The sequence below is a fragment of the Alexandromys fortis genome, unplaced genomic scaffold (assembly GCF_014885135.2).
Source record: "Alexandromys fortis isolate MF-2015 unplaced genomic scaffold, M_Fortis_MF-2015_v1.1 scaffold_6, whole genome shotgun sequence".
In the NCBI taxonomy this organism is placed as follows: Eukaryota; Metazoa; Chordata; class Mammalia; order Rodentia; family Cricetidae; genus Alexandromys; species Alexandromys fortis.
Window position 1 is genome coordinate 25,908,680 of NW_026067902.1, and position 15,048 is coordinate 25,923,727.

Consider the following 15,048-nt stretch of genomic DNA (forward strand, 5'->3'; position numbering starts at 1 on the left):
GAGGTAAGCCAGACCCAAAAAGAGGAACATGGGATGTACTCACTCATATTTGGTTTCTAGCCATAAATAAAGGACATTGAGCCTATAATTCGGGTTCTTAGAGAAGCTAAATAAGAAGGAGAACCCAAAGAAAAACATATAGGCTTCCTCCTGAATATTAACCTTCATCAGGCGATGAAAGGAGACAGAGACAGAGACCCACATTGGAGCACCGGACTGAAATCTCAAGGTCCAAATCAGGAGCAGGAGGAGAGAGAGCACAAGCAAGGAATTCAGGACCGCGAGGGGTGCACCCATACACTGAGACAATGGGGATGTTCTATCAGGACCTCACCAAGGCCAGCTGGCCTGGGTCTGAAAAAGCCTGGGTTAAAACAGGTCTCGCTGAACATAGCGGACAGTGAGGACTACTGAGACCTCAAGAACAATGGCAATGGGTTTTTGATCCTACTGCACATATGGGTTTTGTGGGAGCCTAGGCAGTTTGGATGCTCACCTTACTAGACCTGGATGGAGGAGGGTGGTCCTTGGACTTCCCACAGGGCAGAGAACCCTGATTGCTCTTTGGGCTGATGAGGGAGGGGACTTGATTGGGGGAGGGGGAGGGAAAGGGGAGGCGGAGGTGGGGAAGAGACAGAAATCTTTAATAAATTAAAAAAAAAGAATCACTGACTTAATCATTTATAAAACTCTGTTAAAGATTACTGTTAAGGATCCCTCATTCCTTTCCCATGTGATACTTTCTGTGCTGTTCAATAAAACAGAGAACAAAGCTCTCTGTTAGGGACAGACACTTAGGGACAAACAGACACAGGAACAGATTTGCAAGACAGCCTTCAGACAGGAATAGATTCAGACTCATAAAACAGGCAGACAGGATGAAGGAAGACCCAGGAGACTAAATTAGAGAATTCAAATCTGGGCTTGCTCTTAGTCAGGTGATACCAAGAGGAAGCGCTTTGATTTCTGCCCTTAATTCGACACCGCCACGTTATTGGTGACTCTGAGTTTATTATTAATGCATTCAAACAAATGCAGGGGGCTGTAGGGACTGTGAGGTCATAAAGTGAGGTCTTATTTTTGCCTGCCTTCTAATCTTTCCATGAATCTTTTGTTACCTTTATCCCCTCCCACAGTCTTTTCCCCAAAGGCTGCTCCTTCCTCTCCTTGTGTCCATAGGAAATGGTTTATCTGAGAACAAGTGCATACTTGTCAGGCCCAGAACTTGGAGATTAGAAGACTTTCAAGAAGGAAAAAGAAAAGACTTGCCCCTTCCTGGGATTTTTCTGCCCATTGTCTCTCTGTGCATAGAGATTTGAGAGAGGGAAGTCGTCTCCTTTTTCCTTAGGGTCAGCCTTGAATAAACCCACTTCAAAATCTGTCTCTGAAGTCTTCGGTAGAGTGGAGAACTTTAGATTCCAGTAGTAGTTTCTCCATCCAAAAGAACCAACTGACTCAGAAAGATGGACTCTATAGACTCTAAGTTTGCTCTGTAAAGCCAGAGCAAACTAATCTTTCATACGGCAACACTAAACACTCCTGATGGCTGGCTCAGCCTCCTCAGCAATGGCATTGCAAGTATACAACTACTGGGGACAGAAGGTCATAATTACCAGTTTATGTTTAGACAACATGGCAGAGAGATGGATACCCAGCAGGGGCCAAGATGGCTAACACTGGACATCTGTGGGGCTATATGTCCACTAGCACACACGAAAAAAGGCAGATACCAGATATCCAGAGAACACAAAAGTATGTAGTGATGTGATGTGTTATGTAACTATTTCTGGAAAAATGTGACATTTGTGTATGTTCTTTATAAATATGGCCTTAAGGTCAAAACTAGAGACTTTACCTTCACCAGCCTGCCAGTATGAGCCTACTTCTGTATGACCTTATACCAACCTATGTGTATGTCCATGTGGACTGAGTACCTGCCAACATCTGGCTGCCTAGCAGCAGCCTTTACCCAGAGTGAGTCCAGTGTGTCTTCTCTGCCTGCAACTCCTCAATGAGCCTCCTCATCTCCTGACGTCACAGCTAGGACCTTCGGGCACCACCCTCAGCGTGTGAAGATTCGATTCTCAAAGCTTCTTGTTTTCTCTGCTAATATACTCAGCTATTTCACCTGCTTGGGTTGCTTCCCTCACCATCTTACAGGGAAAAGCCCCAACTCATGATCTCCCAACTGAATCTCCCCTTACCAGAAGCCTGGCATTTCAAGGCTGCCTTTTGGTGGCAATCTGTGCAGATAATAAAAGACTCGCAGGTAAAGAAATGATCTCGACAGGGATTGAGTGGCTAAGTATTGAATTAGATGCCGAATTCTCTGAAAACGTGGGGCAGGAAGGAGAGAAGTATCCCTCAGAAGAGAGTGAGTCTAGACATGAAGGCAAATTTGTTTCTCCTGCAAATACCATCTTGGTCTGGCTTGAGGGAGAATTGCAGGGAGCTTGTGTGCCTGGAAGGTAACATTTAATGGAATGTCCTTCATACTCACCAGTCTGGATCCAAGAAAGCTTTGCTAGAGACAAGCGAATAAAGATTTGCATTTCCGAAGAGGAGTGAGCAGAGCTAAATTCCCCCAACATGAAGGCTAAGAGAATCCATGCACTTCCTTCCACCAGGAAACGATACCTAAGGCCTTGTTCTTGCTGCTCTTTCTTTCTGAGCATCCCCATGGCTGTTCTTTTCTCTGGCAGATTAGGATATAACCCATGCCTCTTCCCACTTAAGCCACAGTACAAATGCACAAAGCTCATTTAAACCAAAACACCACAGGAATGAACAGCTGGTGGTTCTGATAAAGCGAGAAATGTAACCCTGGAAAAGCATTCTGGGAAAAAAAATCAATGTGAAGGAAATCAAAGAGCTTATCAGTCTCAAACCTCAAACTTGAATTGCATTTGGGCCGCAGGTAATGGAGTGACTATACTGCTTAAAGAGATGAGAAGTCTATTAGACATAAAAGAAACCCAAAGGCAGGCAGAGTACGGCCAGTATGATTGTTCATTGTGGACCCTTACACCGTTGTCTTTATCTTTTCCATTGCCTTCCATCTCCAAAGATACTTTCTGTTTTAATATGGCAATTAGAGATCCAGACTTCGGGTTTTCATTCTAATCAGGAAGGATTAAAGCAAATTTCACAGGCAAAGGCAAAAAGACACTTTTCCACTGTGTGATCTCTTCTTAGAGAACCTTTCCAGGAAGTCCATTCTTCAACGTCATTAGTCAGTTTCTGGATATAGGTTAAGGGGTGTGGAGGACCATGATTCTTAGTGGGAAAGAATGACACTCTGAACAAAGGAAGATCTTGTTGCTACAGAAGAAAAGGAGGATGAGTGCTGGGCGTGCAACTACTTGTGTCGATTATATAAAGAAGATAAGAAGATGCCAGTTGAATTTGAAAGCAAGGGTGGCTCAATAATAATGTTCTTGAGGCTAGAGCCCGGGCCAGAGAGGTTCACAGGAGATAAAAAGGAAGGGGATCTAAAAGTGAGTTGACCTCTAGAATTTTTCCCTTCCTTGCCTAGCATGGAGCTCTCCATGAGCGGGCATGACTTTCAGATCTCCCAGAACTGGCCGTGTGTTTGTGTGTGTGTGTGTGTGTGTGTGTGTGTGTGTGTGTGTGTGTGTGTGTGTGTAATGTATGTACACATTTGTATATGTGAATATAGGAACATTTATGGAAGTCACCGTTGTTCATCCCTGCCTCTCACCTTGTTTAAGACGGGTTCTTTGTTATTCGCCTCTGACTAGGCTAGCCAGCCCATGAGCTTCAAGGGAGTCTCCTGTCTCTGTCTCCAATCTCACTGTAAGAGTATTGAGATTACAGATGTGTGCTACCAAGCCTGACTTTACACGAGCTTTAGGGATTCAAGCTTCAGCCTTCCCTCTTACACAGAACATACTTTACTTGCTGAGCTGTTGTCTCCAGCTTCACAATTTGCTTTGATAATGTTCTTCATGGGACATGGGACAACAAGTTTTTCAGATCATGTGTGAAAGCCAAATGTTTCTCTCTCTCTCTCTCTCTCTCTCTCTCTCTCTCTCTCTCTCTCTCTCTCTGGAGAAAGCCTCATTATGTAGTACTGATGGGTCTGAAACTCACTATGTAGATCAGAATGGCATTGAATTCATAGAGATTTGCCTCTCCCACCTCCCAAATGCTGGAATTAAAGACATGCACTATCACCAGCAACCAATTGTTCATTTACCGTAAGAAAGCCATATAATTTAACTATTGCATTAAAGTTATATTTTAATAATAACCATCTTCAGGGAAGAGCACACCACCCCACTATCCAATACCAAGTGATCAGTCCTAAAAACATGCATAAAAGTACATTATATAGACTGAGAAGGTTTTAAAAAGAGGCCATGACTTTGAAAGAGAACAAGGAGGGGTATACAGGAGGGTTCAGAGGGAGGAAATGAAAGAGAAAATGATGTGACTATATTATAATCTCCACAATAAAAGAAATAAATTTTTTGTAAGAAAGAAATAGAAGTCTGATTTTCAGGTTCTTGGGACTGTCTGAGTTATAGGATTGTCTTTTGTTACTCACAATGAGCCTCATTCCACCACACTTGAGTTCACACTCATGGGAAATCAACCACATGATTAGACCTTTGGAACTTTCAGCCCTACCCTCTAACTTTTTGAACTCTCCAGAAGAAAAGGAGCTAGAGACGGAGTTCATCGCCAAAGCCGATGGTTTAACCAATCATGTCTGTGTGTCTAGTTTGCTTCCTGTTGCTATGATAACACTATGGCCAAAAACAACAAAGGGAGGAAAAGGTTTGGTTCAGCTTACAAGTTATAGTTCATCATTACAGATGAAGGCAGGAGCTTTAGCAAAAGGATCTTGAAGCAGAAACCATGATGGAAGCCTGCTTAAAGCTTACCCTCCATGGTTTGCTTGGCTACCTTTCTTATACAACCCAGCCCCATCAGCCTAAGGATGGTACCCCCCACAGTAGGCTGGGCCCTTCTACATCAAATACCCCTACAGACCTACCCACAGGCTAGTCCGATAGAAGCAATTGCTCAATTGAAGCATCTCCTTTGCAGATATGTCAGGTTGACCTCTGAAGCTAACTATAACACTATGAAATGAAGTCTGTCATAATATTTTGTTTGTAATCTAACAAATAGTTTGTCTGGAGATCAGAGTGCAGAGCTAAGCCACCAAATAGCCATGAAGCCAGGCAGTGGTGGCACACACCTTTAATCCCAGCATTCAGGTGTAAATGGAGAATATTCTTTTATTTCCTGACTGCTCAGACCTGAAATAATCACACAGAAACTATATTAATTACAATACTGTTTGACCAATAGCTTAAGTGTATTCCTTACATGTTGAATCAACCCATTTCTATTATTCTGTGTATCGCCATGAGGCCATGGCTTACCAGGCAAGGTTCTAGCATCTGTCTCCTTCCACAGATACATGTCATCTCCCTGACTCCCCTTGCTCTCTGTATATCCCTTCCAGCCTGGCTATATTCCGCCCTGTCATAGACCAAAGCAGCTTTATTCATTAACCAGTAAAAACAACACATATATAGAAGGACATCCCACATCACTCAAAAGGCAGAGGGAATCTCTATGAGTTTAAGGCCGCCCTGAGTGACTAATCCAATCTCAAAGAGAAACAGAGCCAGGCAGTGGTGGCTCATACCTTTAATCCCAGTACTTGGGAGTCATACATCTTTCATCCCAGCATTAGGGAGGTAGAGACAGAAGTGATATGGCTGGACAGAGAGAGAAATATAAGGCCAGAGGAGACAGGAGCTCATATGCAGTGTGAGGAGACAGTCCAAGGATGCAGTCTGGAGATGCAATCTGAGCTATTTATAGAGACAGGATCACCCCTTTGGGTATGAGCATTGGTAGAGATAAAAGGTCTCTTGAGTGACTGACTACACCGCTTCTCTGATCTCTAATATTTGACTATGAGCTTTTATTATTAAGAACTATTAGAATACATGCTACCGAAGCCTCTTTTAAAAACCCTAAATTCTAGAGTTTGGAGACCTTCTCAGTTGAGGGAAATATGGAGAAACCTGGAAGGTGAAGTGTCTGGAGATGGGTTGGAATCTCCAGACTCCTCTTCCATATTGTCAACGTAAAATCTACAGCTCTCATCTTAAAGGAAATAATAGTTTTCTAGAGCTAGTTTGAGTGGCCATGGCCCAGCAACACAGATTTAGTTTATCCCAACTTCCATGCTCCAGCATAGAAACAGTTTCTCAGGGTTTTTATAGTTTTACAGAACTAAGAAAGACATAAACCAAGGCAACTTTAAAATACGTTGGTGGGTACACCAGAGAGACAGAAATGAAATGGGGAGAGCTGCTTTACAGGCCCAAGATGCTATCAGATGGCATTCTTAGCTCGTGGATTGTGAGACGCTAATGTTCTGATAAGTTAATAGCTTCTAAGAGGTTTTTATTTATTATCATGAGGTGTTAATTCAGATGCAGGGGCAAGGAATGGCTGTTCCAGGAGGCTAAAACTAGACCAAGATAAAGTAATTAGCTTCTGAGCCTACAAAATTCCAATCTCCCCACAGTACTGTACGTCCAATTGGTCCATCAGTCTATGTAGACACAGAAACTCCTTCCAGGAATTTTTGTTCATAGCCAGATACAACTTCTTTTCAGGAATTTTCATTCATAATATCTTGCCCTAAATATGTCTTTCATGTTCCTCAGCTATATTTATGATGAACTATTAATAATAGGTAAAGCTACTTCCTAAGCTATGATCTGTTCTTGTTAATTAAGAACTCAGAGATTTGTCAAAACCCCTAATTTACAGCTAGGTGGTCACATTCTGAAGTGGGAACAGTGTGAATTGGGGCTGAGTTTTTTGTATGTGGGGTCCTAACTCCAGACAATGTCATGGTTGAATTGGTGAGTTGATGTCTAGAAAGTTGAGTGGTGGGTTAATGAAAAGGAGAATCTCTGTGTTGAATAGAAGGGCAGCATTTTGTTTGCTTGGTTGCTTGGTTGGTGTTTGTTTTTACATCATTCTGTGCAGATATTTGAAGATAACCATTCACCCTGCCATTTTGAAATATTATTTAGCTCAACTATGCATGATACCCAAGAACAGAACAACGTATAGAAGATGACATATAGAGTTTGACCTAAATTAGCCTTGTCACTATTGCGTTATTCTGAAACCAACCTAGTGAAAAATATTAATGTTTATTTATAGAGAATTTCCAAGCCATTTAAGAGGTTATAAAAGCTATTTGGTTTCTGGGACTGGAAAAACAGCTTAGTTAGTAAAGTTCTTACCTGTAAGCATGATGATCCCCAGAAACTATACAATTTTTTTTTAACTATAGGATTTTAGTTTGGTTGTTTTTGGCGTTTCTTTTTGTTTTGTTCTATTAAAGGGCATGCAGAGATAGGCTGATCTTTGGAGCTTGCTGGCTAGTCATCCAAGCCAACTTGATGAGTTCCAGGCCAGTAAGAGACAGAGAAATGATATCTGAGGTTGTTCTCTGGCCTCTACACAAGAACAGATGTCCTTACTACCCCACCCCTGTCCTACCGCACCCCAAGAAACTGTTAAAACAGTTTAAATGATAAACTTTTTTTTTTTCACTCAGAAAACTGGCTTTGAGGGACTGGAGAAATGCTTAAATCAAGTACTGCTCCTACAGAGGACTGAGTTCAGTTCCAAAGATCCACATTTGGCAGTCTACAACCATCTGTAATTCCAGCTTCGGGGATTTGATGCCCTCTTTTGATATCAGCAAGCACACTCATTCAAAAGCTCGCCCCCCCCCCCAATTTGAATAGTTTTAAATCTTTCATTCAAAGAACTGACTTTCTGAATAAGAGGTGTAGGGCATGACATGTTTATGAGGTTCAGATTCAGAAGCTTTCCAATGACAAATGCCAGGGGCAGGACTGGATGCCATAGTGACCATGTTTTCACAGGTTTGCTAGACTTCTTCATTAAATCTCTCTGCAATAAGGCCTTTAGGATGGCCTATCTCCAAACTTACAGGTTAACCATCCTTTTACAGAAGAAACCAAAAAGGTGACAGTTTTGAAATGTTAATGTCAGACATTTGTTTTGCCACAATTCTTGAAAACTTTGATTAAAGTACAAATGATATGTATTCCAATTCTGAGCCCTTATTTTAATGTATAAGGATTATTGTCTTCATATGGTAATGCTTGCCGGTGGCCATAAAAGAGGAGCAGTAAGTGGCAATTGAAGTTCAAGGTATCAGTCTACCAGGAGGAAACTCTCTGATAGGTCAATCTCAGTTAGGCAAGGCCTCAAGACCACAGACCCTGGAATGTCTTTTGCTTCTGCTGTGCCTTTACATGTTTGTTGCTGTTATCTTTCTCTGGTATCTGACATGGTTGAATGGATGTGAGGAGACACCCATTGCCTATAATATATGTGCTTATCTCGTTGAAGGAAACATCCTGTTCTATTGGGCATTTTTACCTGTGACTTACTATGAAGATGATTCCTCCCTAAACTATACTATCTAATTAATAATAATGTTAGCTTGTATGGAGTTTTGATGAATCAAAGCAAACACAGGGAAATGCTACACAGCCAGGGCCTATGAGTTTTGCCTAAGGAGCTGCATTGGCTGTAACTCAGGTCAATGATGAAGAAAAACAATTGAGTCCCCAGGAGCCAGGCTGGCTCTAATTCTCTTAATGCTGAGAGATGCAGTCACAGGTTTCGGTGTGCAACATTAGCTGAAACAAAGCTTTAAAATAACTTCAGGTTAGATCAGATGTTTTGATAATAGCTTTGAGATGAAAAACGCTAGAAAATACTATAAAGCTCACAAGGACACATAGCTGAGGTCAAAAATACAAAGCAGCTCAATTGTTTCTAGCTGATGTACCTTCCCTTGCTGGTTGATTAATGACCAAAGGTGACAATTAATTCCTTATACCCATTTCTGCCCTCAATCTCCTGATATAAAAAAGCTATTGAAGAGTGGGTATGTACCCTAAATATTTCAAGTAGAGCTGACTGGTGCATTTTCATATATAAAAGTTTATGTTTGTGATTCCTTTAAGATTCCCTATAAGATTACCTTTCAAGATAAGTAATAAAGTAATTGACCTTTCTTTGTAACTGCAAAATGTAGCCTGCCAGTAAAAGACCTGACTGAGAAGAATACCTTGCTTGCTCTCATGATTAATCTATAACAAGGTGTTTGGGTATAAATGTACATTGGTTCTTGGGATAATTTGTTTTTTACCTATAATACATAGAATGTTTAATCATGTAAGGGATTTTGAAAACATGCTTTTTTTACTGTTTGATCTGTATTCATTATAATCATCCATTTGAAAAACAGAATAACCACATTGTGATTTTTATATTGCCTGAAAGATTTTGCTGGGGTATATAAGCTATAAGGGCAAGAATAGAGTTAGATAGAGTTAAGATGGGCTAGAAGGAAACATCAAGAATGAGAGAGTTAAAACAAGTCAGAAGGAAAACATCAAGAGTGAGGGTTAAAAAGAAAACATCAAGAATGAGAGAGGAAATCACCAGGAAAATAGAGAATGCGAAAGAAGACTCAAGAAAGGGTCTGAAGGAAACCATCAAGAGAGTGTGTGAGTGTGTTTTCCTTAACCCTTTCAGATAGAACAATCTAGTATATGCTGACGCCATGGATTCCTTTCCAGTCCTATGTTCTCTCGTGGCTGGCCCCCCTGGCAGCAATAAATGGAGTTTTACCTGACTGAACATATTCTGCTTTGGTTTGTGGGGTATATTTGTAATCCCTGCTGAATTTTCTATATTACCTCTTTGCTTCTCAATGCAGATCTAACTGGCTCAAAAGCCCAGACACTGATTCTGACCAGCTCTTCCGCATGGTGGCCGAAGTCTTCATTCTGTGGTGTAAATCTCACGTAAGGACACACTTGGGTTCTAGATTCTGAACAGTTTCGGCAGGTATAGGTCTGGAAAAATCTTTCTTTTAATGCTTGCTTTTTTTTCTTTTAAATCTTCCTTTACTCTGTCCTTCTCTAGAACTTCAAGAGGGAAGAGCAAAACTTCGTGATTCAAAATGAAATTAATAACTTGGCATTTTTAACCGGAGACAGCAAAAGCAAGATGTCAAAAGTAAGTCCTCAGAAGTCTGTGTCAAGGGTGGTTGAACCTTGACCTCTTGGATCTAGTTCATATTCTGTGGGGCTTTAGTGATACATTCAGCTTAGGTTACATCATATAACCAGCAGCCTCTACTGCTGCTGTTTCTTTAGAACATGCCAGAAGAAGCTCCTGTCAAATAAGCATGGGCATCCTGTTTTGTGAATAAATAGGTGCTTGTATATCGGAAAATTTAAGTCTCAAGCCTTGCCCCAGGCATGTGAGAGGTCTTCAAACAGACATTAGTGTGAATGGTTTTAAGATAGAACTGTGTCCAGTACAGCCACACTCCAAAAGTGCAGAAGTGCAAAGTCGCCTTCTGATGGGCTGGGAGGAGATGACCATGCCTTCACACCTCCATAGCACACACCCTGACATCATGTTTTCTTTCTGCTTGGAACACCAACATCTGTTTTATTCCAGATGTGCCAACCTCTTAATGCCTATGTTCATTTTCCATGACATTCTTACTCAGAAAGCCAACATCTGCCCATCTCCTTGCAGGAGATGTTTGAAAGAGGGCATGTCACTCTACTGTCTGGGGGAAAGGCTAACCTATAGAAGGGAACTGTGATACAGAAGGGGGCAAAGGAGACTGGCATCTCCTTCTCAGTCAGCTCTGTACAATGAAGCTTCATTGTCTTGACTAGAGAGAAACAGCCATGCACAGTCACGCTGCTTCCGCTGCACACACAAGAGTCAAGTCTTCTTAACTATAATGTGTTCTTACTGGCATGGTGGCTTACTCTTGGCTCTGTTTCCCGAGAACTGTGCCTTGGGAAGGTTTGGCTTATATGTCAAGGCTCAGTAGCCTGTAAGAGCTGAGAGACACCCCTCTCATTGCTGCCAATGCTGCCTGTGAGAAACACAGCAGTGGAGTGTGCATGGGACCCAAGATGGATCTGGCAAGGTAGGAACCATGGGCTTGTAGGGAAGACCTGCAACATCTTTCTAGTAACCATTTTGGACAGATGACCCATGTCTTGTCAGTGCAGGAAAGGCTATTGTGATACCACAATGAAAATTCAAGTACCTGGGGCTAGACCGAGTGGGGCAGCTGGCTCTGATCAGCCACCGCTACGCAGCACTGCCTCTTCTGTCTTTCATCTCTTTTAATGCTAGCACTCTTCTAGTATCCAAAATTTGACTGTAGCATTTTCAGTCTGCTCTGTAGTATAAACCAGAGTACACTTTGAACATAAGCTGCCTAATAGAGTTGACACTGGAAATAGCTCATATGCAAATCAGCGAGATTATATTTGAGGAGAATCTTGGCTGGAAAGGTATCTTAGGGTGTCTCCTTTAGTCCTTTACATACACTTATCTGGTTTCTTACAGTTTTTTTTCACATTCGCCTGTTGATGGACACGGCTGCTCACTTGAGGAACACAAGCCCAGGTTTCCCAGCTTCCTAAGATTTCAGCCTGTCTGCGTTTCTTTTGCAGGGTCTTACAGCCATCACAAACTGTCCTTTAACCCGACTTCCTGTAGAAAGTCAGTGAATCCCAAGCAGACACCATGTTATCTTTCACATTGGGTTGATCCTCTGGCTCAGGACTGACCCAGCGAGCATCCATTACAATCCGATACAAGTACTGGGATGCCTGATGCGTAGGAACGGGAAAAGCCATCTCAGCCCTCTGGTGATGAATGGCTCTTCCAGGTCCTTGAGTTTATAAATGAATGAGGCAACAGAAATCTATTTCATAACTCAACTCATCCACTAACAAACTAATAAAACATTTTTTCATTCACAATGCTAATGAGGAAAGGGGACATTTGAGTGGCTCATTCACAATGCTGAATAAGGAAAGGGAAGCATTTGCTTGGTCAAAATGATCATGTTCAAGACATGGATATCATCCCTCTTAGAAAGGTTCATCTTTGGAAGAAACTCCATTTCCACTGACATTCTATGCTGATAGTTTCTGAGTCTTTTATATCCACACTGTCCCTGTTACATGAGTTAGGACAGAGAAAAATCATAGCCAAATAGACAAGAAATAGCAAGGAGAAAGTTGTGCCCTTGACTGAGCTGCCCACTGGGGCTTTGCTTCATTCACTTAAATCCTCAGAATCCATCTTTTCAATCTGTATAAAGGGGTTGAGTTTGCTATCTGACTTTTCTAGGTTCTACTAAGAGACTCTAGTTAAGTCGGTCTTCATCAGTATCAGTCAGATAAAATATCATTTAATGAACACATGAAGATAGATGCATTGCCTCCAATAAATAGCCATTTCTGGTATCTGAGAACAGAGAACTACATATTGAAAGCAAGAGAAGTGATTTTCTTTCATATCTGTAGAATTCCTCTTGCCCTTGCTCCTGAAAGATCAGATGGTCTCTGCTCCCTGCTCTGATTGGGCACCTGTCACTGGGCTTGCATTTGTCTCTGTTCTTGGTTGCATTCTGGCGTTGCAGAAATGAAGTTGTTGTGGGTGCATATGGAGGTCTTGGTGGAGGTTTCCATCCGTGAATGCTGCGTGTCATACACTGCATAAGCCATGCTGTTGTCAAGGAAACCCAGAAATATACAGTGGGCCATGCCGTTCCCACCCAATTAACTGAAGATCCGTTCAAAGACATTATTTTGCTGGCAGCCAAGCACATTTCCTTTCTGAAAGCTCATTGTATATTTTGTTTATAAAGCTCCAGTTTGTGAATATATGTTAAGCTAATGTGACTAGCTGAGCAAATAGACTTGGTTTGGTTTGGTTTTTATATGTACTTTGTTTTCTGGTGATGTGGCAGCAGCTTCCTCAGAGGGGAATGGTAAGTTAGAACGCATCTAATGAAAGAAATGTTAAGCCAGCCAAAGAAATGCTAGCCAGTCCTTGACCAATATTGTAAGCACTAAAATGCACCACTGAAGTACAAGAATTGGGATGTGTTTTGAAATGAGTTGAAAAAAGGACAGGAATTGTCTAAGAAGATATATTTGATCAAAATCGTGTGACTTTTGCTCTATGTGAGCACATACATACACATACACACATATACACGCATACACATAACACATGCACACATACACACGTACACACACATGCCACACACATACATCATTCTCCTTTACTTCCTCCCTCTGCATCCTTTCTCTTTTCTTTGTCTTATACTTTTGAAGTATCTCACATTTGTGCACTTGTGTTCTCTCTCTCCCTCCCTCCACCCCTCTCTCTGCCATACACGCTTGCCCTTTCATCTCTACTCTCTGCCCCTTCCCTCCCATCTGTCCCCTTTCTCCTGATCTTGATTCTCCTTTTGCATGTTCTCCCTTTCTCCCCCTCCACCCCCATCCCCCACTTCTCAGACTGACTTCTAGAAATTCTTCTCTCCTCTAACATCTCATCTTGAATTGACTTCCATTAACTCGCTTACCCTCTAGATGTTGTAAGGACTTCCCACAGAGCAGGTCTGCCTTTGATCAAAGCCTGATGTGAGCCCCCTGCGCTCTGCTGGCATAGACAACACCAGGCAATGTATATTCATCAAACTCCCACATCTCAGAAAAACATGAAGGCTGCAAAGTCTGGTTTGGTTTCTTTTTCCCCTTAAGGTCTACACAGCAAGTCACTTGTTTGATCATAAGGTAATGCTGTGGTTTATGACCTACGAGGGGATAAGTAAAGTTACTTTGAGGGCATAGGAAGCAGAATTAGGGAATTACCATGTGATAATTAATCTTAGCAATATGTGAAGAATAAAGACATAGCCTTTGGGATGTAGGAACCTTGCAGTATAGGAAGCTTTACTCTGTTGTTTAGGTCCCACATCACTCTGGACAGTCTACATACCCCCAGCAACCCCCTCTCTCTTATTTTCCTCTCCCTTCCTCTCTCTGTTTAGAGACCATATCTTTCTATGCAGTCTGGGCTGACCTCATAATCTATCACGCAGCACAAGCTGTCCTTGAACTCTTCCTCTACTTCCAGGGCTGGCTTTAAAGGTGTGGATCATCATGCCATGCCTGAAAGTTCAGTATGGTCTCTTCATTGTCAACATTGTTTGCTCTGTTTTTGCTCCTTTGATTTCAGTGCTTAGGAAGGAAGCCAGGGCCTTGTGTGAGCTATGTACAGGCCAGCCCTTCCAGTAATTTTTAAAATAGATTTTTATAATTGCAAATAGTCAACACAAAAAGAATTCCAGGTTTTGTTTTGTTTCCATGTTTGGTTTTGATTTTAGCTTTTTTATTTAAGAGAGAGAAAGGTGGGGAGGATCTGGGAGGAATTAGGAAAGGGGAAAGAATATGATCAAAATATATGAAAAAAATTTAAATATAAAAAATGGGAAAAACAGCACATTAGGCTGATGTTTTTACATCAAATACACCAAATACACCAAATGAACTTAAATAAAAATAATTTAAAGTTTTTTGAAAAGATTCAAAATATATATATTCATAGCAGACTTTCTAGCAGAAGCAAAGGCGTTGTTTTTAACTTGATTCTCTAATCTGCTGAAGTCTGCTGGAGAAGATTCCAGTGGTGGTGGTGAGGGGGGGGTGGAATTAAAACCAGAGGTCTTTGGGTACTTGCAAATTGTCTGCAGCCCCCTGCGGTTACAGGAAGTAAAAGAGGAGACTCTGTAGATTACTGTGAGTAGCTGCTGTGGGTGGGATCTACAGAGCATACACTTTGGAAGGTGGGTCTCTAAGGTAACTTCTTCCCAGGCCGGAAGTGCTTGAGGAGGATACATATAATTCTTGACCGGCAATGAACCTACATTCTAATTTCCCCTCTGTCTTCATGCTATGCTTACTTGAACTGTTGAGTATCTGTGCTGCTAACTGAGCAACTGGGCCCAAGAAGCTGTGACTAACATGCTGCCTGATACTTTGGATCCCTGCTTTCACTGACTGACTCCTGTCCTTGTTTCTTTCCCTT

The 15,048-nt window shown here is 41.7% G+C and overlaps 1 protein-coding gene across 14 annotated transcripts in view; it reads left to right on the forward strand.

The window, feature by feature from the left end:
* Ryr3 (ryanodine receptor 3) overlaps nt 1–15,048 on the forward strand; it is a 528,284-nt gene that overhangs the window by 460,406 nt on the left and 52,830 nt on the right. For all 14 annotated transcript variants that reach the window (XR_007590437.1, XR_007590438.1, XR_007590440.1 and 11 more), the window contains exons 68-69: nt 9,839–9,926; nt 10,048–10,140. Coding sequence is in view for 8 of the 14 variants with exons in the window: in XM_050134439.1 (XP_049990396.1) it covers nt 9,839–9,926; nt 10,048–10,140 (181 nt within the window). In the remaining 6 variants the exon portion in view is untranslated. The remainder of the gene's footprint in view (nt 1–9,838; nt 9,927–10,047; nt 10,141–15,048) is intronic.